At 42.1% G+C, this 23,318-nt stretch overlaps 2 protein-coding genes across 8 annotated transcripts; one reads left to right on the top strand and one right to left on the bottom strand.

Annotated features, from left to right (window-relative positions):
* The first annotated feature begins 782 nt into the window (after positions 1 to 782).
* LOC112574079 (G-protein coupled receptor 84-like) lies at positions 783 to 5,056 on the top strand. Of its 3 annotated transcripts, none has more exons than XM_025254920.1 (2): positions 783 to 832; positions 2,779 to 5,056. In XM_025254920.1, the coding sequence occupies exon 2, from the start codon at positions 2,889 to 2,891 to the stop codon at positions 4,425 to 4,427; it is 1,539 nt and encodes a 512-aa protein (XP_025110705.1). In that variant the 5' UTR covers positions 783 to 832; positions 2,779 to 2,888; the 3' UTR covers positions 4,428 to 5,056. The 3 variants fall into 3 exon arrangements, with proteins under 3 accessions (XP_025110705.1, XP_025110703.1, XP_025110704.1); XM_025254918.1 differs by lacking the exon at positions 783 to 832 and adding an exon at positions 1,921 to 2,078; XM_025254919.1 differs by lacking the exon at positions 783 to 832 and adding an exon at positions 2,074 to 2,169.
* Positions 4,529 to 21,835, bottom strand: LOC112574122. 5 transcript variants are annotated; one of them, XM_025254998.1, is made up of 5 exons: positions 21,695 to 21,791; positions 17,982 to 18,221; positions 9,714 to 10,219; positions 8,434 to 8,583; positions 4,529 to 6,780 (listed from the first exon to the last, which is right to left on the bottom strand). In XM_025254998.1, the coding sequence occupies exons 3-5, from the start codon at positions 9,892 to 9,894 to the stop codon at positions 6,548 to 6,550; spliced, it is 564 nt and encodes a 187-aa protein (XP_025110783.1). In that variant the 5' UTR covers positions 9,895 to 10,219; positions 17,982 to 18,221; positions 21,695 to 21,791; the 3' UTR covers positions 4,529 to 6,547. The 5 variants fall into 5 exon arrangements, with proteins under 5 accessions (XP_025110783.1, XP_025110781.1, XP_025110782.1 ...); XM_025254996.1 differs by lacking the exon at positions 17,982 to 18,221 and having other exon boundaries at positions 21,695 to 21,835; XM_025254997.1 differs by lacking the exon at positions 21,695 to 21,791 and having other exon boundaries at positions 17,982 to 18,383.
* Between the last annotated feature and the right edge of the window lie 1,483 nt (positions 21,836 to 23,318).

Genomic DNA, 23,318 nt, shown 5'->3' with positions numbered 1-23,318 from the left:
GCGCAACTGGGTGGGCATATACCCTTGTGTGCCTGCTGGCACGTGTGTTTTGCTGTCTTTCTGAATGTGTGGATAATGTCTAGTCAATGTGGGCGGTGTGTGCGTAAGAAAGGAAGTGAGGAAGAGAAAGAGCAAGCGAGAAAGAAAGTATGTATCTGCATATGCATGTGGAGGAAATATACGGAAGTGTACAAACACCAGTAGCGTCTGCATATACATGTTTAAGTGTGATCGACATTTGTTGAATAAGTAGCGACCCTCATCAACTTCAATTCCTAGTGTCATTTCATTCAAAGGTCATACAATATCTTGCAAAAGTCGTGCAAATGTCACAGGAAACCAATGGTTAGGGTCGAACTTTCGGGGCGTTAGAATTCTGGTTAACATCAAGCAAGGTCCGAACTTCTTTGCTAGTTTACTGACCAAAGTATGAATAGGACTTGGGTTGTCGGCAAGTTTAGCACATGTCTGACTTGTAGCCACAGCTTGAGCTCTGTGGAGCCTGGTGTACACCAAACGTCAGTACAACAAGAGGAATAGTTATATATTGGACAAAAATAGAACATCATTGGCAAGAGATGTACATGCGGTAACGAGAACAAAAGCAATACAGGAAAAATCTTTACGGCAGTGAACCTAAGTGGTTCATTGTGTCTAATGCATGTAAAAGGCGGAGCCTCACCCTCTTCCGCCGCCTATTACCTCCTCATAAGTCAGGTCCTTGTTTCTCAAAGGTAGACTTTCTTTTCTGAAACTAGACTTGGCTTTTCCAGGCACAAGCCATGGCAGGCCTCGATCCAGCAACCGTAGAGTTGAGCGACCTAACCCCCAGGTATTTATATTAGGATGTTTATTAATGTACGTCACACCTCTACCACATTACATCATTGTATGATGTGGAAAGAGGAAATAGATGTTAATAGCTGTTGTTATACACATTCAGTGAAAAGGGTTTTAAAAATCTAGGTCTAGGTGCAGTAGACAGTTAAACAATTGAAACTTCATAACAAGGGCAATTATCTAAGCCACAATTAGTTGGGCAACAACTAGTTGGGAAAATCCCAGGGGTATAATAGATAAGGGCTTCTCTAGAGAAGTAAAAGAAGGGTTTGTTTAGGACGGAGGCAGGAGCCACAGAGAGGTTGAAAGATTCCAAAAATTAAAGATTATTTATTAGTACAAGTAAACTACATTTGCCATGCCATGAAATGAGAAAAAAAAAACTTGTCGACAATTATCTAAACAAAAATAGAAAAATAATGTAATTCAATACATTTTACACTTTTTAAAAATTCGTAATACTTCTACTTGCAAGAGTGGTAGTAACAACAGTAGTGTTGTAAATAAGAATAATTCAACTTTACTTCTGTGCAATGTTAGTAACAATTCCCCTCTACCTTTGTGTAAGGTTAGTAACAATTTCTCATTGTCTACATTTTATTTGCGAATATCAGTGCAATGAAGATAATAATCGCATTTATATGTTTGGTTTTTTTATTTTATTGGGTTTCTGTATTGCACGTACAAGTAATATTCATTACAAGGATATCTCTTCGAATTCACACGGTAGATTGATGAGTACCACTGTGGTAGTGTAAAGACAACGAAGTCAGCTCCTTGCGTGTCAAAGAGTTTAGCAAATCAAGTGGAAAAACATAAAAAATAAACTCTTTACAATTCTGTCGAAGATGTGAAACTTAAACAACATCATTCACATCGTGGACTAGAAAAAGATTCGTGATTGTAACGAGTCAATGTAAAAGTCATAAAGAATACATGAGAAGCTGTGTTCTACTTATTTCTTAACCTGAAACTTTAATCTACTCAGAAAAATCAGTCCGCACTCTTTTGTGCGGCGGAGCATAATTCTATCCACCAGGAAGTGAAACATCTTTATCTGAACAGGAACTGCAGATCACAAAAAAGTAAAGTTAATAACAAATGTCAGCGTACACGTGAACTTTGCCATTTTCACTGAGCTCCACGGCAACGCACGGTGATGTCTCATAGTGTGTGAGGATATCTCACTGTGAGTAGTCTCTCAGCCTCACACTGGTACTTGTCCGTCTCAAACTCACGTGAGTCAATCTTCTTCCTTCAAAATAGAATTTTGTGATCCTTACTTCTGTTTCCTCGTAAAGATATCGTCTAAAAGGACAATTTTAATCGGTAATTATTATTTTTAATTAGACTTTTCTTTTTTTAATTCATGTTCTTAAGAACTAATCACATTGAATTTACACAAGTTAGTGTTTATTATTGCTCATCCTGCATGAGAGACATGGATTGGTACTAGAAACTATTTGTCAACATGAATTTTGCCGAACAAGCTTTTCCTCCGTGAGTTCTAGTTCTTCTTCATGTCATTACTCGAGTCATATGCTTTGTAAAGCAGAAAAATGCGATAATTAATTAGTTGGTTGTCAAGTGCAGTTTAAAAAGAATAGAATATGTGTTCGCGTATCAAAACAATTTTTAAACAAGGATTTTAATATATTGGACTTTGTTTAAAGACATTGAACTCATCCATTGGGACTCACACAGATTTGTCATTTTCTGTTCAATTAAAAGTTATTTTTCAAAAGCTTATCTTCGTCTCCCTACACAACAACTTGATTCACTTGAACGTAGATGATGATGATGATGATGAGGAGGAGGAGGAGGAGGAGGAGGAGGAGGAGGAAGAGGAGGATACATTTAATATTATCCTTTTTCTATATACTTACTTTCAATATTACCCCTTTGTACAATAAGTGGTTTACAATGTTTTGTTTACAGAATTTTTACCGCAACGACTGGATGAGGCATACCAACCCCACAATATTCTCTGACAGAATTCTTTAGGCTTCAGTGAGTGTAAAAATCTGCGGTCAAGACCTGCTTCTGAAATGTCCACCACATACCAGTCTGATGTTTCCACTGAACTGTCAACAGATGATTCAAACCGCTGGCCTCTAGCTGGCGAGAAGTTTAGTAGGGAATTCATGCTCATCAGTGTTCCTATTGGCATCGTCCTGCTTGTGTGCGGAGTCTTTGGCAACGGGTTCCTGCTGCTGGTGCTGGGAACCCAGCGGTCCATGTGGAAGGTGCACAACATCTTCATTGCCAACCTCACCTTTGCCGACCTTCTGGTGGTCTGTGCCGGGCTGCCCTTCCAGGTGCTGGACCTGCTGCTGGGTGTCCATCCGGTGGTAAATATTTTGCACTGCCAGATCAACGCCTTCGTCACCTGCTTCGGCTTCGGAATCTCCGTCATGAGCCTCATCTGCGTGTCCTTTAACCGTTATGTCAAGGTCTGTCACACCAAGTACTTTGACAGGATCTTCTCTGTGCGCAAAAATGCCGCGTTGTGCGGGGTCATATGGGTCGTGACCCTTGGCCTCCTTGTCCCCTTGCTGTACGGCGATACGAAAGTTGGTTATGATTCCAGGTCTCACACTTGTAGTGTTTATGAAAGGAAGGCCATAGTCAACTACCGGTCAATCGTCATGCTTGGGCTTCTCGTTTTCCCGCCTGCAGCCATCGGTTTCTTCAACTTTAAGATATTTCAGCTCTGGAAGAAGACTCGGAAAAGAAGCCACGGAGGTCTGACAGCAAGGAAGAGCGTTCATCCCACGGGTTCACCTAGTGTTGCGGTATCCCTGGACGGGCAAGGATCTTCACTCGAGCAGTTCAGTTTAGCTTCGATGGACACGCAGGCGACATTGGGGTCGAAGAGTGAGGTCATGTTGCTGACTTCGGGTGGAGAACAGACACCGGAAAATGTCGGCACCAGTGAGGCAGGAACGTTCTCTGAGGGAAAAGTCGAGAAGAACCCTGAAGCTGGAGAGAGAAGTGGAAGTCAAGGAACCCCTTTGTGCAACAGAAAGATCCCATCTTTCACAGACCTGAAAGACGAGGTCTCAACGTCCTGCGCCAGCAACTCTGTTACGGCTTCGGAGTCCCCCCGAGTTACTCCCAGTGGGAAATACTCCAAGACCCTTAACCAGCAAGAAAAGGATTATTTAAGCCGAGTTCGCGCCCACGCTAAGAAAGCCATGAAAGTTAAGAGTTACCGAGGTGAGATCGCCCTCGTCAGGAGCCTCTTAACCGTCGCCGTCTGCTTGTTTGTCCTCTACCTGCCCTATGCCATCTGTCTCGTTCTCAATCTCTTCATTCGCGTTCCTACGGAAGTCATGATTCTCAGCATCATGTTCCTTTTTGCCAATTGTTCCATCAACTGGATTATCTACGGGGCCATGAACACGTCCTTCCGCAAAGCCTACGTCAGCACTTTGATGGGCTGCTGCCTCTGCTTTTACCGCCGCCGCCTCCGCCGCCGCCCCCAGTTCCGCCCTGCGCAAGATAACGCAGAGTCCAGCGCCACCGCTTCGCGGAGTGTTCTCTTCTACAACGAGAGTTCCATGACTGTCAACAATCAAAGCTGAACTTTTCGGGGAAAAAAATCATTTTAACTTTAAAAGAATACTAGTTAAGTGCTTCAGTGTTGTTCTCTCTTCTATCAAGTTATCTAAGGCAAATGGCAATGATAAAATGTTTCTTCCACTTGTCACCATTTTGTTTTTCTCTGTTCCAGTCTGCGGGTCCAGTTTTCTCTCTATTTCTCACTCACTCACTCCTTATGACAATTGTTATGCTCTATTTGGAACAGATGACAAAATGGATTTGTCTTTAAAGAGCAACACGCATACAAAATTACAAAATTTTCTTTATTTCACACACATAAAACATTTTAATTCGTCATTCATGTCCTTAATTTTTGTGTGTGCCTCTCCAATGGAAGTTTAAGCCCAAGAAATAAACGCTGTTTCAATGATTTTTCAGAAAATGTTAATAAATAGAAAACTTCCTTTTTGTCATGCCATGTGTCGAGAGCTGGACGGATTATATTATGTTTTACACACGCAATACAAATATATTTTTGAGCGCAACTTGAAGAAATATAGATTTAAGAGAAAGAATGTAATAAACAAGAAAAAAATGTTAAAAAACAGGAAGATATGGAAAGAAGACAAAGAGAGATGAAAACATGGAAATAAAGAACGAGAGGAAATGATTGATTTTTGCTCTGTCGAGACAAGTGTTTTGACTATGGAAAGTTTCCTTAAACTAAAACTCTTCCAAATTACATAAATAAAATTTCAGGTTTTGAAGCAGTTTATGGCACATTTTATTTTATTTCCTTGCATACCCGCTGGATGGCCGGGTCATGTGGACAAGCACGGGTTCACAGTCTCAAAACTTCAGACATCCGTCCGCAGGAAGATTTTCAAGCACGCATGTCACTAAAATATAAGTTAAAAGCATAAATATTTACTTCCTTTAGTAAGTGATTATTGCTACGATTACTATGATGTGATATACAAGCAAATGAAAAACATGAAAATGTGGAGATCTTGGAGAAGAACTGCCAAGGACAAAGTGTGTATAAATCAAGAGCAATATTAATATTTCTGTATTCGACAAATATTTATTGAAAATATATTGTCAGCATATCTAGCCAGGTGATGTCTTTCCAGATTCTGTAATAATGTCTTTAGTAGTGATTAAAGGTCACACAAGTTCAAAGTTAATCGATCCATTAACTTCAAAGTTCAAAACATGAATGTGACAAGGTGAGTAGTTATCAGTGGTTATCATCATAATTCTCTGTTGTCACAGCCCCTGTGAGGAAGATGTCACTGAGGATACCTTGGAGTAGTCATCACAAAATACCTTTTTTTTGTAAGGAAGAAGAAGAGCAATCTCTTCCTTAGTTCTCAAACAATAACGATAACCCTGAACCTTAACCCTAACCGCAATCCTAACCCAAAGCTAATTTATGAAATAACCTATAAGATATATTATATATATTTCTCGATCTAACAAACTAAAACATAAAAAGCAAAAACGATAGACAAAAGAGAATTGACTTCAGTCATTGTTGTAGGGCGGTTTCACATACACTTTACTCTATTTAATAAAATATAAGTGACCAATTGTGCAGCATAACTATCGCCAGGTCTGTAGGAAAAGGAAAGTTGCAACATCAAACCCTCAATTGTTGTTTCATTGTTTAACCTGTTGCTGCTGGACCACAATTTCCTGTTGACACAAAAATGTGGAAAAATCGCCTGACTTCCTGGATTGGTGATCATGGGAGGTCTTGAAAACAAGTTATTTAAGTCGCTGGTCTCACTTTGCTAAGTGTGGTCTGAAAAGTCGACACTACACTTGAGACCGAGAACTAGACTCGTTTTTTTTTTAAATCTCACATACACATAAGCCAACAGAGATATTTGGATGTTAAGCCAAAGAAAACGTGAACTTGGGCTTAACCTCGACAAGACTTCACATGTAACCCGCCACTGGGGCCGGAAGCAGAGTCGTGTTTAGCTCCACACTACCGGCAGCGGTTGATAATAGTACTTCCAACCAGCTTCTGGTCGTCCCTCGAGGAGATAGTTGATAGTTCGCTTTCACGCTGACCTCACAAAAATGTAGCGTATCAACACCCAAGTGACCTTTAGGACCGGAAGTGTTCCACGACGCACGCGCACTCCATGTCTTATCCGCTGGCGTTGGCAGTGTCGGTCATGTCGGCCAAGGCGATGTTGCGCAGCTCCAGGAAAGTGCAAACACCGGCCGCCGTGGCGATGAGGGTCGACAAGATGGCGAAGGCAAAGGACCAGGCTATATTTAGCGGCTCCAGGTAGCGGTGGAAGTGGACTACCTCCACGCGCCTGAAGTACTGCTCGACCTTCACTCCGTATACGATCATGGTCATGATCTGAAGGCAGACTGCAACAACGAAACGTTTTGTAATGTTCACTTGTTATCCAATGTAATGCTGTGCTTTGTAAAGCTGCACAATAGTTAGTCCCTGTAATGTCATTTCTAATGCACCCACTTGACCTAGCTGTGGATTGGGTACCTGAATTTGTAGAGGGTTAGTGAAAGTAAGTCAGCGACGACATCGGGTACCACCCTCCAAAACTGGCCTCGAGATCAGTTACTGCTCTAACGGTTCACTTTCTTACGACCCGTAGAGTTCCGTGACTACCTGAACTTTACACAGAGAGACGGAGGAGGGTGAGAGAGACAGAAAGGACGATTGTTTGGGTGGGTAGAGGAATAAAGATCAATACACGTGGACAACACACACCATGTTGACTGCACTTCTACGAAAAACTGACAGAAACTATCCCTAACTCTTTTTTAAGATTCGAAGAGGGTTGCCGGGGCCGTTAAACACAGCAAGAGGCTGAGGTCTAGGTCTAGGGTGGGGCATGTTTCCCGGCAAAGGGAGACAAGCTGGTAGATAAGTAGGAAATAATTTGAGCTGTGCACAGCCGGCACCTTGTTTTGGGAAGAGTTACTCGCCATATTAAAAAACTGCCTGCAATAACGAGAACTGCAGGGCCTGTTTCCTCTGACAGCCCGCCGCCAGGGCCCTTAATTGCGAGGTGGCGCTGCGAGCAGCTACAGAAGGGGGTGGGGCGGAAGAGGCGTTGTTTACACGCCAGTCATGACAGTGAGCAGGTATCACAAAAACCAAATCTTCTGTATCAACAACGCATGCAGGGGAGCTCACCCTTCTCCCGAAGTCGTGAGAACAAGGTTTTGAGAGTTCCCTCCTTCCGTCTCTCTGTGTCTCGGTTACACTCTGTGTTCTTTATTTTTTTTTTTCTCCCTTTTTCCTCTACTTTCTTCATTTCGTGCAATCTCTCGCATTTTTTTCTTTTTTTTTTTCATTATTTCTATATATTTTATCTCTCCTCCTTCATTATTTCTTTATAATTTTTTTTTCTTTCTCTCGTTCACTCTCTCACAGTTTCCTCTTCTTTCTCATTCTCTGCTCTTCTCCATTCTCCATCACACATTTTCCATCCTTTTTTCTCTCTTTTCGTCTCTCTCTTTCTGTGGTTTGCCAGAGGCTCCGCTTAATTCTCGATAAAAATCGCTTATCTCCGTCTCCTTCATAGAAACCCAAGCCATCCCAGCAAACTTCTAAATTAAGCAGATTTAATCGGATTTATTTATGTATTTTATATCGGAGGCCTTTTAAACTCCTACAGATGTTTGTTCTTTTCTCGAGATAACAAAAAGATTCCCCCTTCTCTCGCTCTTCATTCGGGGGTCGTAATTTTACAGATAAGCTTTCTCTAGGATAAATACATGTAACTCTTTGGGGATTTTGTATTTTCCAGTATTTCCTTTTTTAATATTTTAATTAATTATTTCGGTTGTATTATTTTAAAATACAATTTAAGACAGAAGATTGTTTTGTGTGTGGATTGTACAGTTCAGCTGCTACCGTTAGAAAACCGTTGAAATGTAATATTCTGACTGCTGACGTCCTCAGCGACATAGTCTGGTGTGTGTTGGAAGAAAAGTGTATACAACATTTTGTGGTAGCCTGCCAGCAGTGGAGACAAGCATGCAATGACTCACCTACAGAAAATCCCAGCAAGCACAGGGCCATGGTCAGCGGTCTGGAGCGACCGAGGGAAGGAAAGACGATGTAAGCGAGGTACATGAGGAAGGACACGGCGTAGCACAGGACGGCCAACATCGAGAACGCCTGCGCAGCGATGCTGAAGTCTGAAAACAACAACAAAGACGAAATTCAAGAAATTACTCTTCAATATTAAATAAATAATTCTACTACCATTGAATTCCTGCTGAATTACTAATGGATTCCTAATGAATCGCTAATGAGTTGTTAAGGAGTGTGGAATGTCGATTAGGAGATGGACGAGACTGCACTAAGACAGCACAGTCCTGTGTTCGCTTCCTGTTAGACGCCCGCAGGAAGTCGGATTTCTCAAAGTCCCTGAAATCTCCGGTTAAATAAGCTTCTAAGCCTTTGCTGTTCGTCTTTGCGGTGTTTTTTTAGAGTTAATTACCACTTCCGCCGCCGGTCGTTTGTTTATTCATCACTTCTTTGAGATGAAGAGCGCTGGAAGGGGGGAGGAAGGACTCGAACATGATTGTGTTCCACGTTCCATCAGCGTTCCATGCCACTACAACAACACAGGGGCTTTGTTTACACACCTAGAGAGGCTGGTGGCAGGAACAAAGTTGCAAATCCGGGGGTAAGAGAAAGTGCCTTGTAATGATGGTTTTTTGCTTGAGTACTGCCTTTATGGTAGGGCTAATGATAATTTCTAACGGTACTCAATTGATTCATCTGATACAGACAACATGGCAGACACAGCATAGAGTCACTTCCTCTTCCGCAGCAGCATCATGGTTACAAACACTTAAATAAACATCATCTCAGTCTAAGGATATTTACGATAACCTCTCATGATACTAACTCCGACAGCTCGGAAAAGTTCAAGAACTAAGAACATTGCGCAACAGTTTGACCAGCTCAGCCAGTCAGGCAACGACAGACCGGAAATACGGTATTATCTTACTTCTTATTTTTTTAGTGCTCATTTCATTACTTAGCTTACTCTTCCCCTGAAAAGGTCGAGGGCTGAGTGAAAAAAGCTTGCTTTACTTCTAGTTAATAAATAACTGTCATTATCTACTGTGGATGGGGATTATTATCAACTTCTAGCTAAATATGAATGATGATAAATTTTTTTATACTTTATCACTCTATTTTGTGATTGTAAATTTGATTTGCTACAAGTGTTCACTCCTTTTCAGTACGACCATTGAATAAATTCTTCGGTCAATCAATCAATCAATCTCTTGTTCTCACGCACCCACTCACTTACCTGTCTTGTTGGGTAGACATGTCCACTCCTTGTTCCCCTCTACATCCATACAAAACTTCCACAGGCCAAAGGTTAGCACCTGACCACTGCTGGACCAAGAATTGGTTCCCACGGCAACCAAGTAGAAAATCGCCGCCACCAGCAGCATGGCCAGAGAGGCGGAAAAGTGAATGGACATCATCTTGGTCAGTCGTCGATGACTAGCCTCAGCTCCACATGGACATCAACCAATCACAGAACACTTGGAAGTGTAGCACGTCTCTTTAGAGATCATTTCACAAGATGTTGGACTGTCCTTCCTTGCACAACCTACATACATACTCGCTCCTTCAGTTGTTCATTCTGAGATTATCTAATCACAGAGGAGCCGTTCATTGTATTTTTTTGACTGGTGTCCTGATCCTACCTTGCATAAAACTTAACACTGAATAACTTTAAGCTGCATCATGTTGATCCCTGTCCACACAAGGGAAAATCCTCATTCCCTTGGCTCCATGCCCTGGGGTCTGTCAAGAAAGGAAGGTGTTTGTTATTTTTGATCGACAAACTCAATGTTTCCATAGTATGCAAAATCTACTCGCAAGCAGCTTTATTACCAAAACACATTTCTCAACTATTTCTGATGGCTTCCAAGAAGCACTGTGGCAATTTTTTTAAGCAACTGTTAAAATCATTCTGAACAACGATTCACTGGATGTCTCGGGGTCGGGGGTGTGTGTGTGTGGATGTTGTGTGTTGGAGCGGGAGGAAAAAGGTTTGGTGAGACTTTGCACCCAATGTCCCGGGGGTAACTTGGTGCGCAACAGAGAACTGATGATCATCACCTGGGCAGAAACCGAACCAGCTTCTGCGACTGTAATTATCCTGAAAATACATGAGCATGACGAGCAATGAGCAAAAATGAGTATCGTAAGCTGATGAGCACGATGAGCTGACGGCTGTCGGTCTTCACGAAATTTCTTGAAAAATAATCAAGACTGCACTCCTCAATTCTTTATTCATGCATGGTGTTATGTGTTTGCTGGCGCGTATGTTAATTGTTTAGTTGACTGTTGATTTGTTTGTAGTCTTTTAAGTCCAACTCACTGAGCTCGCATTCACGTGGGGAAACGCGCTTTACTTATTCTATTATTATTATTTAAATTATTAAAATGAGGACCTGCGACCCTAGTTCTTAGACTACTTCTAATATGAGATTTATTATTACACATCTGTTCTACTTAAAATAGTTTCTATGTTTTCTGTGATGCTTGCAGACCTCAGGCAGAACCTATGGACAAGCCGTATGATCGTCATCACGTGACTAGAGTGCTCAAACTGCGCATGCGTTGATGGGAGGCAACATGATGAAACTATCCAGACAAAGCTGCTTCGAGATGCTTGCTACAGAATAGTCTGCTCTTCCGTGCTCACAAAATGGACGACGCGACGGCAGCAACAAAATGTCAAGCAATAGCATTAATATGTATGTGCATCCATATAAACAATTGGAAACTCTCGGAAGAGACTTACCTCGTGAGGTCATACCCACTGAGAGAGACAAAAATGTTTACAACATCAGTCGTCACCACCTGCCCTGCCGCTGCAGAGATGCTGAGGAAAAAAATAAGTAAATGCGGATTTCTAACATCCGGGTTCCCAGAAACCTGCGAAATCGAGGTTTATAGTTCCTTTGTGGATCTGATATTTTCTGAGAGCAAACGAACATTCCAGAACATCTTTGTTTCCTCAGCCTTTGTCATATCAACATCACACCAAACACAAGAGTGTGAGGCAGCAGACCACCGACAGACCGTGAAGAGAAATACACCAGCCGGGTAGGCAGGGATGCGCAGGGTAGAGTGGGGATAATCAAGAGCACGGTGAAAGAGGAGTCAGGGTGTAAAGAAAGTAGAGACACCCTGTGGATGTTTGTGATGGCGCGTCGCGTCTGTCTGCTTTTGCGAACGGCCCTGACAGACAGAACATGGCCTCTGACCGCCTGACATTTACCGGGGGTAGGAAACAAGGGCACGGGTGGGCACCACGTGCTGATAGACAACGGTTTCTTCCCCTCACAAACCCACCCACCCACCCCACCCAGTCGTGCACGTGGGTCACTATCTTTATCTTTCCTCTCTGTGTGTATGAGAGAGAGAAAGTTTTACATATTTATCTTCTAGCTTCCACCATCAAGGGTCCAGGTTGTTTAGTATGGGTCTGGTTTCCATGGAGTGGTAGGCAATAAAACTAGAACAGAAACTTGCTTCTCATCACCAGCAAGATCTTGCGTGCGTGCGTGTGGAGGAGAGGGCAAACAGAGAGGACATATTTACAAGTACACATTTGCATCGAAAGAGAGAGAGACAGAGACGTCTGTATGTAAACAGTCCTCCACACACCACCAGTCTTCCTTCCTCGGGGACTAAATAGTGTCCACGGTTCATTACAGCAGCACTTCAGAAAGTACGACGGAGTGTAATTCATGGACTTGGTTGGAGGTCAGAGATAAAACTATAAAGAGAGAAGTTAGTAGTGAAGATAGAAACGAAAATTTTGTGAAATTCTTTAGTCGCATGCCGCGATCGGCTCCGAAGTAGGTACAAATGTATATATACACAGCGTCTCACCCTGCAGTCACCCACCTGGACGGTTAGCAGAAGTCAACGAGGCGAGACTTCACTCTGATGGTGATGAAGGGCGCGATAAGGTCGAGCGAGTTGCTTCCCCTGTCTGACTAGGTGCTCAGGATGGCTGAGTGGTCTCCCGCTGTCAGCTGATCGTTTCAGTGGCAGGAGGAGAACTCCGTACAAGTGAAAGTGAGACCGAGCAAGGATCTGCCATGTTTGTTTATTTGAGAACATGCCGGCTCGGTGCGTGACGGCACACAGCGTGAAATAAAAAAAAAAACTAATTATTTTCCCTGCTTATGTCCCCCTACCCGTCGTTTGCCAGGTAAATTTGACCCTCTACTTCCTTTCCCCTCATCAACCATCCCCCCATAGACGAGCCGTCAGTTGAATCGTTTGCTCTTTTGCTGTTTCCTCTCACGCGATCCGTGAAAAAGGTTTATGCCCCAAAAATAGGCGTGAAGAAATATCTTCCTCACGTGAAAAATGCGGAAACATGTCTCATCATTTGATGAGAGTGTTGCCTCTGCCCATGAGTACGATGGCCTCCACTGCAACATAACATCTACCGTGTTTTAAATGCATTTCGGATGTTTGGAGCTGAAATTCTTACATTGGTCACAAGACATCTACAAAGATTTGACCTCTAGAAGGAATGTATTTTCGTAAAGTTGATTTTGTAACGATTTACAAAACAAACAAAAAAAAGGACAAGCTATTAATGTTTAATGATGATAATTGAAGAGGAAGAGAAAATGTGGGTATGTTTGAGCTTTTCAATGACTATCCGTACCCCAATCTCATGCGGCTTGTATAAATAATAATTCATGAACGTGTTTGAACGACGATGCCAACGCATCTGTTACTGTTGTTTCACTCTTTTACAATCAACAAATACTATATAAAAAAAAAGGTAGAAACAAGATAGGAAACGAAAAGGAAGGAACCAATAAATAAGTTTTACTCCTGCGTGGTCTCCCCTGTTTGACTGAATAATGATCTCTGTGAGCAGATCTTCTGATTTCTGTCAGCTTGACACAAGTCTAAACTTGTCAAAGACGAGAGAAGGAGCGATCGACATTCTTGGTCTTTCTCCTTGAAGAGCGAAACAAAGACAGACAGGGTGAAGAAGGAACAAAGAAGTAAACGTGGCTTTACGTAAGCTGCAGTCCTGATGAAACAGAGGCTTGTCTTCCCTTCCAGAAAACTGCATGGCATCGAAAGCATTGCAACAGCGCGACACCTCGCCAAAACAAAGCATTCCATGCCGGTGTCTCGAGGAGAACTTGAGGAGAACGAGGCTCAACCTGCGAGTAAGCCCTCCAAGAATGCATGAGGCGAGAATTCCGTGACTAAAAAGTAAAACTCGCTGTCTTTTTTTTTCAAATGTGGCTGTGTTACTGGTCGTGAAGATTAAACAGATACTTGTCTTTCCCACGTACCATTCGAGAACTGACACCGTCTTTTCTTCCTTCACCGCCATGATGAATGAGAGCGTACGAAGGGGAACTCACTCTCGCGTCATGGAGGTTTCCACAGGCTCACACAGTAAAGAGAGGGACAAAAAGACAGAAACAGAAAAAGAAGAAAAAATAAAATGGAAGCACCTGGGATAATTAATTTTGCTAAATTAGAGCTTTTTTTCCCCTCAGAACAATTATGCTAAGCTAACCTATTATAATCTGTGGTGGACAAGCTTTAAATATTTAAATAATCAGGTGTCTGTATGTCGGTGTAAATCCGCTTTGCTGATTCTGTATGTCACACACTACTCCATCAGCCGGCAGGCTGAACAAGTTCATTATGTAGTTCTGCTGGAAACATGAAACAATATGACAGAGAAATGCTGGAAAGAAAAAACAGACAAGTTCAATCTCCTGCTTTGATTTTGATGTGAACAAGTCTGACAGTGAATTGCTGGGACACGAGGCAAGTTCTTTCCATTGTTCTAATAGTTATCAGAAGAAATCTCACATGATAGGACAGGTTAACCAGATGATGATGATGATGATTATGATGATGAGAATGAGGAGGAAGAGGATGAGGGCGCATTTTCCCTTCTGGCAAAAAGATCGATGCTCTTTAACAGAACAAGGGCCTACAGAAACGAGAAGTCTTCCGTCCATCATGGGCTCTTGTTTGTTCCTTTATTTTCCTTTATATGTTTTGTTAGTTTTGTTGTTGGGTGTTGTTGCTGTTTTTTGTTTGGTTGGTTTGTTGGTTGTTGGGTTTTTGTTTTGGCTTGATTTTGTTTGTTTGTTTGTTTTTTGGGGGGGTCCCCCTTTCTATCCAACTTTTGTTTATTTTGCCGCCAGTAACATTTCCTCTCGGATTTGTGTATAGTTCTATGAGAGAGAGAAGGCTGTAAGGCTGCAAAGTGTGTGGAGACCAAAAACCAGGTACAGAATCCAGGCAGTGATGCCAGACCCATTGTCGGACGGCTAAAAGTACAACTGCCAGCATCTTGCCGATGGCGGGCCGCAAGTGTTGACCGGGCTGCGCCTGACATTTACTACCCGCCGGCACTTTTAGTGAGAATGTCAAACCTCCCTTGTGTCATTCTTCCTCACTGGCGATCACAGTGGCAGGACATTTTACAACACACAGAAAGGTGTTCGTCTAAAGATCAGGAAACTGGAAAAAAAAGAAGCAGTAGGCAGAGATGAGATTAGCAGATTTATGGAGCACATCGCTAGAGGTCTTCGTTAGCCGGTGGGGAGGGAATGTGGCAACTTCTTGGCAGATTTTATTTATTAGTTCGCTGCATGAGATGTTATTTTATTTTCTTTTAAAACTTTTCAGGAGGTAATGAAGTTGTATTTGTGAAAGTTTAATTGATCGTGCAATGTTTGTAATTACAGTTTGATCTGTTTCGCCAAACGTTGAGCGGTATGAACGGTCGCTGTTGGTGAGTGTTCTGAGTCAGATTATCAGTGTTCTGTCAGACTATCCAAGTGCTTTGAATATTATTATTAGCGTGTTTGAAAAAAATTATCAATGTGCGTGTGGATGACGGTGTGAGTGGCTAAGCGGGTAAATGGGTAGGTGGATGCACAATAGCGCGAACTACTAGTGTTGCTTGAATTAAATATTCATTTTTATCTGCATCAGTTCCACATTTTTGTTTCTCTTGAAGCAAGCACAAACTTTTAAAATCCCAATGCACCCTCAAAAAAGCAAAATGTCCTTTTGATGGACGTCTGAGAGGTCACTAATGTGGCAAGAGATGTTTTACCGGCATGTCAGAGGCTGACTCATTCCACATCACTGTTCTCCTAATGACCACTCTATGCGCATGCGCATCCAGAACGACAGATGGCCGAGGCCTATGACCACACAGCATCCACAGCAAGTCAAACACGAAGGGCTGAAGCCTCATTCAGAGGTTCTGCGTGTAACTGCTGGATACAGTGCACCTCAACAATTCCTCTCTGCTGATTGCCAGAGACGAATCCATCAGCCACGCTTTCTGCTAACACTTGTCTCCACTTCAGCTGCGAGATCCAAGAAGAAGCACTCTTGTTCAACAGTACAAAGGGCAAGTACTCCACGTTTGGCAGTCGTTTGTTTAACTCTTTATTTTTTCCCCTCGACAAAATCAACATTGTTTACTCGATTCTTTTTTTTCACTCGAATCAAGAAAAAAAGAGATTGTTACAATCCTGATTATAATAAAGTTAATAGTTTCTACCTTGGTAGCAGTATAATCTTAAATATTACAAAATAATAGCGAAAGTGAGTAAGCAAAGTTTAAGAGTTGACAGTTTGTGTCTTGCTAGCAAAAATAAGATGCTTCTCCAGTCATTCTTCTTGACTTCATTTCTCGATTTTTATGGGTCAAATTATCAGAACAAACACGCAAAAAAAAAAGCCCTGACCAATCAATGATGACAAAGTTGGAGGAAAGTTAAACACAAAATGAAATTAATATAAGACAGTAAAAAGGGATGTAAACGAATAAAATCCTCTCTCTAGTACCTGGAATATTCGGTACGATGGGGTACATTTTATAAGCAATCCTCTTTAAAAGGGTGTTCAGATTTTAGATGGTGGACCCTTTTACAGGTAGGATTTTTGTTGCACTCATGCAGAGGGGCACAGGCTAGAATGTGTCATGTGACTGTATGGCCTCCTTCTTCCATCACCGACAAAGACACTGAGTTATCTCAACTCTTACATTCCGCCTCTGCATCCCGAATGTTCCCAGAGTAACCTCTGACCCTACGTTGCTTCACCAGCGCTACATGTGACTTCCGTTCCTTGTAACTTCCATTCTCACTGCTCGGCCATGTTGCTGTGAGGGTAAGGAATGATGAGTTGGTGGATAAGATCATGATAAAAAGAGTTGTATGAAAAAATAGGAACGGGAGGATTGTTGATAAAATATTTAAGTGTAATTCCTTCGTAAACTCATCTTCACGTTATCCTTCATCGTTATTATCATCAGCAGGCGTTCCCTGTTTGTTTTTCACCTGACTCCATTGCAGTGTGCAGCTGTGTGTTCTCTGTGCCTCATGTAACTATGTTCTTATCTTTCCTTTTTACTTGTAAGAGTTACTTTTCTTTTTTTATCTATTAATATGGATTTCTCTCCAGGTGCACATTTGTACAACCCCAGCCCTAACCTTCTTTCTTTTCCCTACAATATCTTTTCCCTTCTTTAAACACAAAATTGCTTCTTCTGCGTTTCTTGCACATCCGTAGTTTTTCTTACTGCGCATGCGTGCTGCAGTACCGCTGCTGCTCGTGCTGTGCTATTGAAATCACGTGACAATGTAAAGAAAACTGAGCATGCGCTATATCAATAATCCTAACAGCAGGCACTTACAGCGGCTGTCAGTGCCTTATGATGAATGGGGTACTGGGGCACCCGTAGGTACACACTTACCCGCGCATGCGCACAATAAGAGCTTCGCGTCACAGCCTGTACCACAACGAGGCTCTCGTACAAAAGGCGAGGACGAGGCGCATGTAGACAGATGCTCGTGTCAAACAGGTTTAAGCACTGTGCATGTGTGTGCACACACATATTTTAAATTATAAAGTTTTAAGATGATTTGAGAATTTGTCAGTCTCGGAAAGCCATATATTAATATTTAAAAATTAATACAGAGTCAATATCATTTATGACATTTTAAGATGTTGGAAGAATGTTCCACTGTCTCTAAACACCGTATATTAAATTTTGTAAATCAAAGTTTCTTTAACGCACGTAGTCTAGTGGGAATTAATAAACAAAGCACAGAAATTACATCTGAAAGCTGTCAAAACAAACGACTTGCTCTTGGTTTTGTTTGTTTTGGTTTGGGGTTTATTTTGTGTGCTGGGTGAGAGGTGGGGGGCTTGTTTTGTGAAAAGTTCCAGGTTTTACTTCTTTTAAAACCTATATTTTATGACATCTTTCACTTCTTACTTCAATCAGCTTAGAATTTACATTTTTGCTATATTCTCTGTGTGTACTACTCATTTCATCATGTACTATGTAGTGATGACGAATATGCTTGTAAAACCTCCCCTTGAATATTCCCTTTGACAACCTCCTCTTTGCCAAGCAGCGATATTGAGTTATTTCCACTTCAATACGGACCGAACAATCAAACAGAAAAGGGTGCAAAAGTTAAAAAAAAAACAAAACAAGTATATCACAAAATGGTGTTACCTGCTCGGTGTCCCTCTCGTCACAAGCAAACATCCCCTCAAACATTCCCCTCGTGCACGTATCCTCCCGCGCGCATCGGGGGTAGACACTTTCAACACTGTCTGGCAACCGCCAGCAACATCCGGGCTATTAGGCGGTGAGCGAATAGAAACATCGACATGCCAACACCTTCTTACCTCCGCGCATGCGCGAGTCAGGCCAAGGGCAGGTGTCGACAAGGTGAGGACAGAAGAAAACGAGCTGAAGAAATCAACACATGTTTATCTCTTTAGTTCTCTCTATCTGGGTCTGAACTCAGTAAACTAGATCGCTAAATTACAAATAATATAGGCTTACTCTTTTCTGTTGACCTGCAGGCACTTTAATTCCTGATATATATAATATACTCCTCCCCTCCACTCGCTCGCTTGCTTGTTCACGCTCATTACGAATCTTCTTAATTAGCTTAATTCTTTTTTAAGGAAAATAGCTTTTATGAAACGAAATAACATACTAGTGTAACCATGTAACTTTACTCTCTCATCTTGGACGTAAAAAACACGTTATTTTCACGTAACAACGGTGCCTGTTAGTGACCTTAGTGAACTTTGCTCTACACTCTTCTGTTCGCAGTAGATATAATACAAGGCTAACATCTGGAAGCGGAACAGGGTCCTGGAATTTTTAAGTGGAAACAAAGGAAAACTGTCGTCGTCTAGCAAATAAAGATATCCATGGAACTAATTCCGACACATGTTTGTATCCAGCAACCCTTAAATATCCTTCACACACAAAAGTTCCCAGCACATTTAAAGACCAACTGGAGCACTTAGACGGGTTTTGTTTTTAAATATCGATAGATATCAGCCATATCAACCTATTGTGTACACTTCCGCTCTAGCCCACAAGCATTCATGAGATGAAAGGTGAAGCTGGTTCTTGGTTTATTTGAATGCATGCAAGAACCGGAACTGTTTCCCATGCGAAAGGACCCTTCAAGTTTCCATCCAGCAGCGCCCCCTATCTGACGAGCCTGCGAGCCAGACAGGCGCTGATGAAATCCCGCATGAAAGTACTTGTTTGCCAGGCTAACCAGACAGTACGCACGTGCGGTGTCGGCTAGCGCGTGTGCGGGTTAGTTACCCGGATGAACTTGCTGACAGCTGGTAGTTCTAGAGGAAAATGTTTTGGATGTTCTACGCTCAGTTTCTTTTCTTTTTTATTATTATTCTTCTCCTCCAGGGTTGGTGGTGACGCTGGGTTTTCAACGTAGTCATGGCGATGTGTTAATCACATCCTGCGTCCACGTGGCAGATGCATACAGGTAGAGCGGGCAGGTACACAGGTGTGTGTGTGTGTAGGTATGTGTCTTTAGGTATGTCTGTGTGAGTGCCATGTCATTTTCTTTGAATTTGTTGAACATGGCGTCAGCTATTCCCTTTTATTAATCCTGTTATAATGTTGCCTTAGGCATGCGCCAGCTGCTTTCTTAAATGCTGTTTGTGATATCTGTTCCATTTCGGACACATTACACATCTTCTCAATAAATGAATTATTTCAGAAACATGAAGCCTAATAAAAAGACAAAGTTAGGAACCGTGTGAGCGAAAAACAAGATACTGAGAAGACAATAAAATGTTCTGCAATGTCAGCATTAAAAACTATCTCAACTTGAAAAAAACAACTATTTTAACTTCAAATTATAATGAAATTTCTATTATAACGAAGATATAGAAAGAAGTTTTGAAATGTCCAGTATGGAAGGGGGGGTGTACGGCTGGACTCTTTAGTAGAACTGAAGTACACCAAAGCTTAAATTTTTAATAAACTTTCGCGGGTCACGTGATCCAACAAGCCCCTACACAAGCGCGGTAAATGAAGATCCAGCTATTAGGACTTCATCCTCATCTGACGGTTAAAAACGTAAATAATTTTTTTCCTGTGAAGCAATAAAGTATTGCATGTATATTTTAGAGTGCTATCTAGACGAGGGACGAAGTATATTCTCACAGATTTAACGAAAATATTATCTGCCACTGAGCTCACAACGATGATTCTAAAGAAAAATTTTACACTCTGGTACGCATTTTAGAGAGAACTTGGGTAGAGGACTATTTCCATCCACTTGTGAGTATCCGAATGAGCGAGGAGGCAAGTCTTCCCAGCTCTTCGCGACCTTTTCTGATCAGCACGTGACTTCCATCAGCGCGCGCCTGGAGTTTCTTTAAGCCCCGCAATCAGCCTCCAGCTTCCCCGTTGATCAAAGTCAGCGATGTTTACAAGATGTTTGTAAAGCCAACAATCTCCCAGCATTCGGAGGCCGTTTGAAGAAGAAGTTGAAAAAATATATCGGTACGTTAAAATGTTCCGCATGGCGACCACGAGCTCCTCGCCATCGCACCATCTCGCCCTGTCAGAACTGCGCAGCCATTAATGCCACCAGCGCCACGTGACGTGGCCAGCCAGGTAACGTGTGTCTGTCGCTTTGTCATCGCTTTGTGTACATCTCTGCCCCTTTCATCTGCTTCTTATCAGTCGTCTTTCCGAAAATATATTTGCTAAGGGTTTGTCAGCCTTGACTGTACAGGATTTTTATGGTGGGAGGTGGGAAGCAAAGACTAATGGAGGAGTTTCATGTTATAAGCTGATTGAGAGGTAAAAGCTCCCATAGACCAGTAATTGTTGGAGCAGTGAGTGTAAGTGGTTCATTGTGTCTAGGCACGGCCTGTAGAGGACGGAGAATAACTCGTTCTTTCGCCGCATGATAAATTAGGTACCTGTCTCTTTGGTGTCTTTTGCTCCGAGTACTCTAATTACCACACTACACCTCTATTAACAGGTGGATGGAAAGAATCTGAGGAGGGAGGTGATCGTAATTTTTCAGTGATATAGTAGTAACATATTATTTTTACTTCTTAGCCAACTCTGGTCATTGCTGATGAGATACATGTAAAAGATGGTGTAATTTAGCAGCTTGTATGTCCAGAGAAAACTAAAAACAGATACTTTAATCAGGCTTTTCAAGTTTATAATTTCGGCAGAGACTAGAAAAGAATTCAAGTGGGAAAACAAGGAGATCGGGATAAGGAAATTAAGTATAAACAGCCAAATGTAAACTGTATTGTCACAAAAAACATGATTCTGTTATTGAAACCAGAAAACCTGAGTGGCTTGGTAGCCAGCCAGCACTGGCATGACTCAGTGGACCTTTTGTCATGAGAAGCAAAACGACCTTACACATACAATTATAATGTTACTGCTTGATAGTGATATTATTAAAACTACTTACAACATTACAGTGCACATAATATTCACATCATTACTGGTAAAACTACTTACACCATTAGCATTGATGCAATTCGCATATCATTACACGTAAAACGACCTACAGCATTACAAAAACTAATTAGTAACAATGATAGGAGAATATTCTGTACTCTCTTTGCTGCATTCCGTTAGACTGGCACTATAATAGCCTCCCGTATATTCATCTCAGACAGAAGAGTTTCAATTGTTACTTGTAATTTGTCCTAAAGATTTTTAATTATTTATTTATTCACTGATCACGGAGAAAATGTATTTTCTGCTATGAACGCAAGATATGTTCATTCTCTCTCTAGTGCGTGACCCAGTGCTTCTTAATTTATGTGAAATTAATTAAATAACGTGTTTGAAGTACTTTCTATCAAACATCAAAACACCGACAGAAATAAATCCAAAAGCAAAGGACTAACCATGAGCAGAGTGGCGAAGCACGTAACACTCCAAGAGACAAGGGAGGTAAGTCAACGCAGTGCCAGCTACAGTTACATCCCCCACGAGTCTTGAGGCCACTGAGGGTCCGGTGGGAGGACGAGCCGTGTTGTAGAGAGGACCTGCTGCGTGCTGCGGTGTCTGGCTGGCCGCCTGACTGTGAGGAGGAAACAGCTGGCTGGCTTGCTGAACGAAACCTCCCTCTTTCTTTCTCCTCTTTTACACTCCTTCTTTCTTTCCATCTTTTTTCTCTCCCTTCCCCTCTTCCTCATTGAATTATATCTTCATCTTTGGTTATTTGCATTTAAGTAAATTTTTATGTTGCTTGTGGAGACTATAGCTTTGAGAATATGTGGCTGAGGCTTTATCAGACGTGTCAGTGAGAGTATGTTATATATATATACATTATGTTATGATAACATGTATAAATTATTTCTGTCCTTGATTATGACTGGCACAGATAATAAAGATTGATTGACTAAATTCCTCAGCATAGTTTTGACGACGAGGAGAATGTGCGAGAAGGGTTGCACATTGTGAGATATGTATACTCGAGAGACAAACAACGGGAATACTCAAACAGCGGCATAGCCGGAAAGACAATGTGAGGCAAGGGAGCCCTCCCAGCAGCCTCTGCGGCAACAAGACAGTCTTGTTCTCCTGCCGACCTCTTGCACCTGCCGGTAGTTGTGGCGTCGTGTTTCCTACCTGCGACTTGTTGCTGGCTGATTTGTCCTGACAAGACAGCGGAACAATGGCGGTGCCATGGTGATGCACGTAGGCGTAGCGCAGGTAATAGGTGGGCGGCTCTGCACGTGTTAAGTAATGCAAGAGGTTGGTCGGGTCAGATGCACGAGCTGCCATGTCTGTACCCTCACCTTTCCACGTGCTGAGATTATCTTTCCGTCAGGCTGTTACTTTGTAAGGATGTCACGGTATCGTGCTGTTACTTTGTAATGTGGTCACGTAGTCATGCTCTTACTTTGTAATGCGGTCACGTAGTCATATTGTTACCTTGTAATGCGGTCACGTAGTCACGCTGTTACTTTGTACTTGAATACCGCAAGAATTACATCCGTAAATGGTCCTTTTAATGTATTTGCCAGTTGTTTTTCTATCAAGATCAGCGATTACACTACACTGGGGAAGCAAGGTAAGTAAAGACATTTTTAACCGGACAAACATGCGGTCAGCCTCTCTTTCTCTTTCCACGCATGCGCACGCTTATATTTTCTATCCTCAAGCTCGCTGTTGTGTTAGAAGGTTGAAAAAAAAAATGCGACAGAAACTCATCACCAAACACCGATGCGGGTGGGCTTTTGAAAAAAAAATCCAATGATAAACATGGCGTTGTGTGTTCTGTATTATCTAGAGTTATTATCAAGCGGTTCTCTGCCTTTGACTGAGGCAGGAAAATGGTAGAGGATGCAAGGATGGCGGGTAACTGTGAAGGAACTTTACCTGTTCGCGGATCAGAAATAACTCAAGCTTGTCACGTGGCGCAGTCAAGAACCTGCACTCCCGCACGTCAAGGGAAAGGAAGCGACTGCCGCTGCGAGAGTGATCACCCTTGAGAGTGGGTGCCATTAAGCCTTCCATTACGTT

This window comes from Pomacea canaliculata, linkage group LG10 (genome assembly GCF_003073045.1).
Source record: "Pomacea canaliculata isolate SZHN2017 linkage group LG10, ASM307304v1, whole genome shotgun sequence".
NCBI lineage: Eukaryota > Metazoa > Mollusca > Gastropoda > Architaenioglossa > Ampullariidae > Pomacea > Pomacea canaliculata.
Note: the sequence above shows the minus strand (reverse complement) of the source record. Positions and strands in the feature narration are given on the sequence as shown.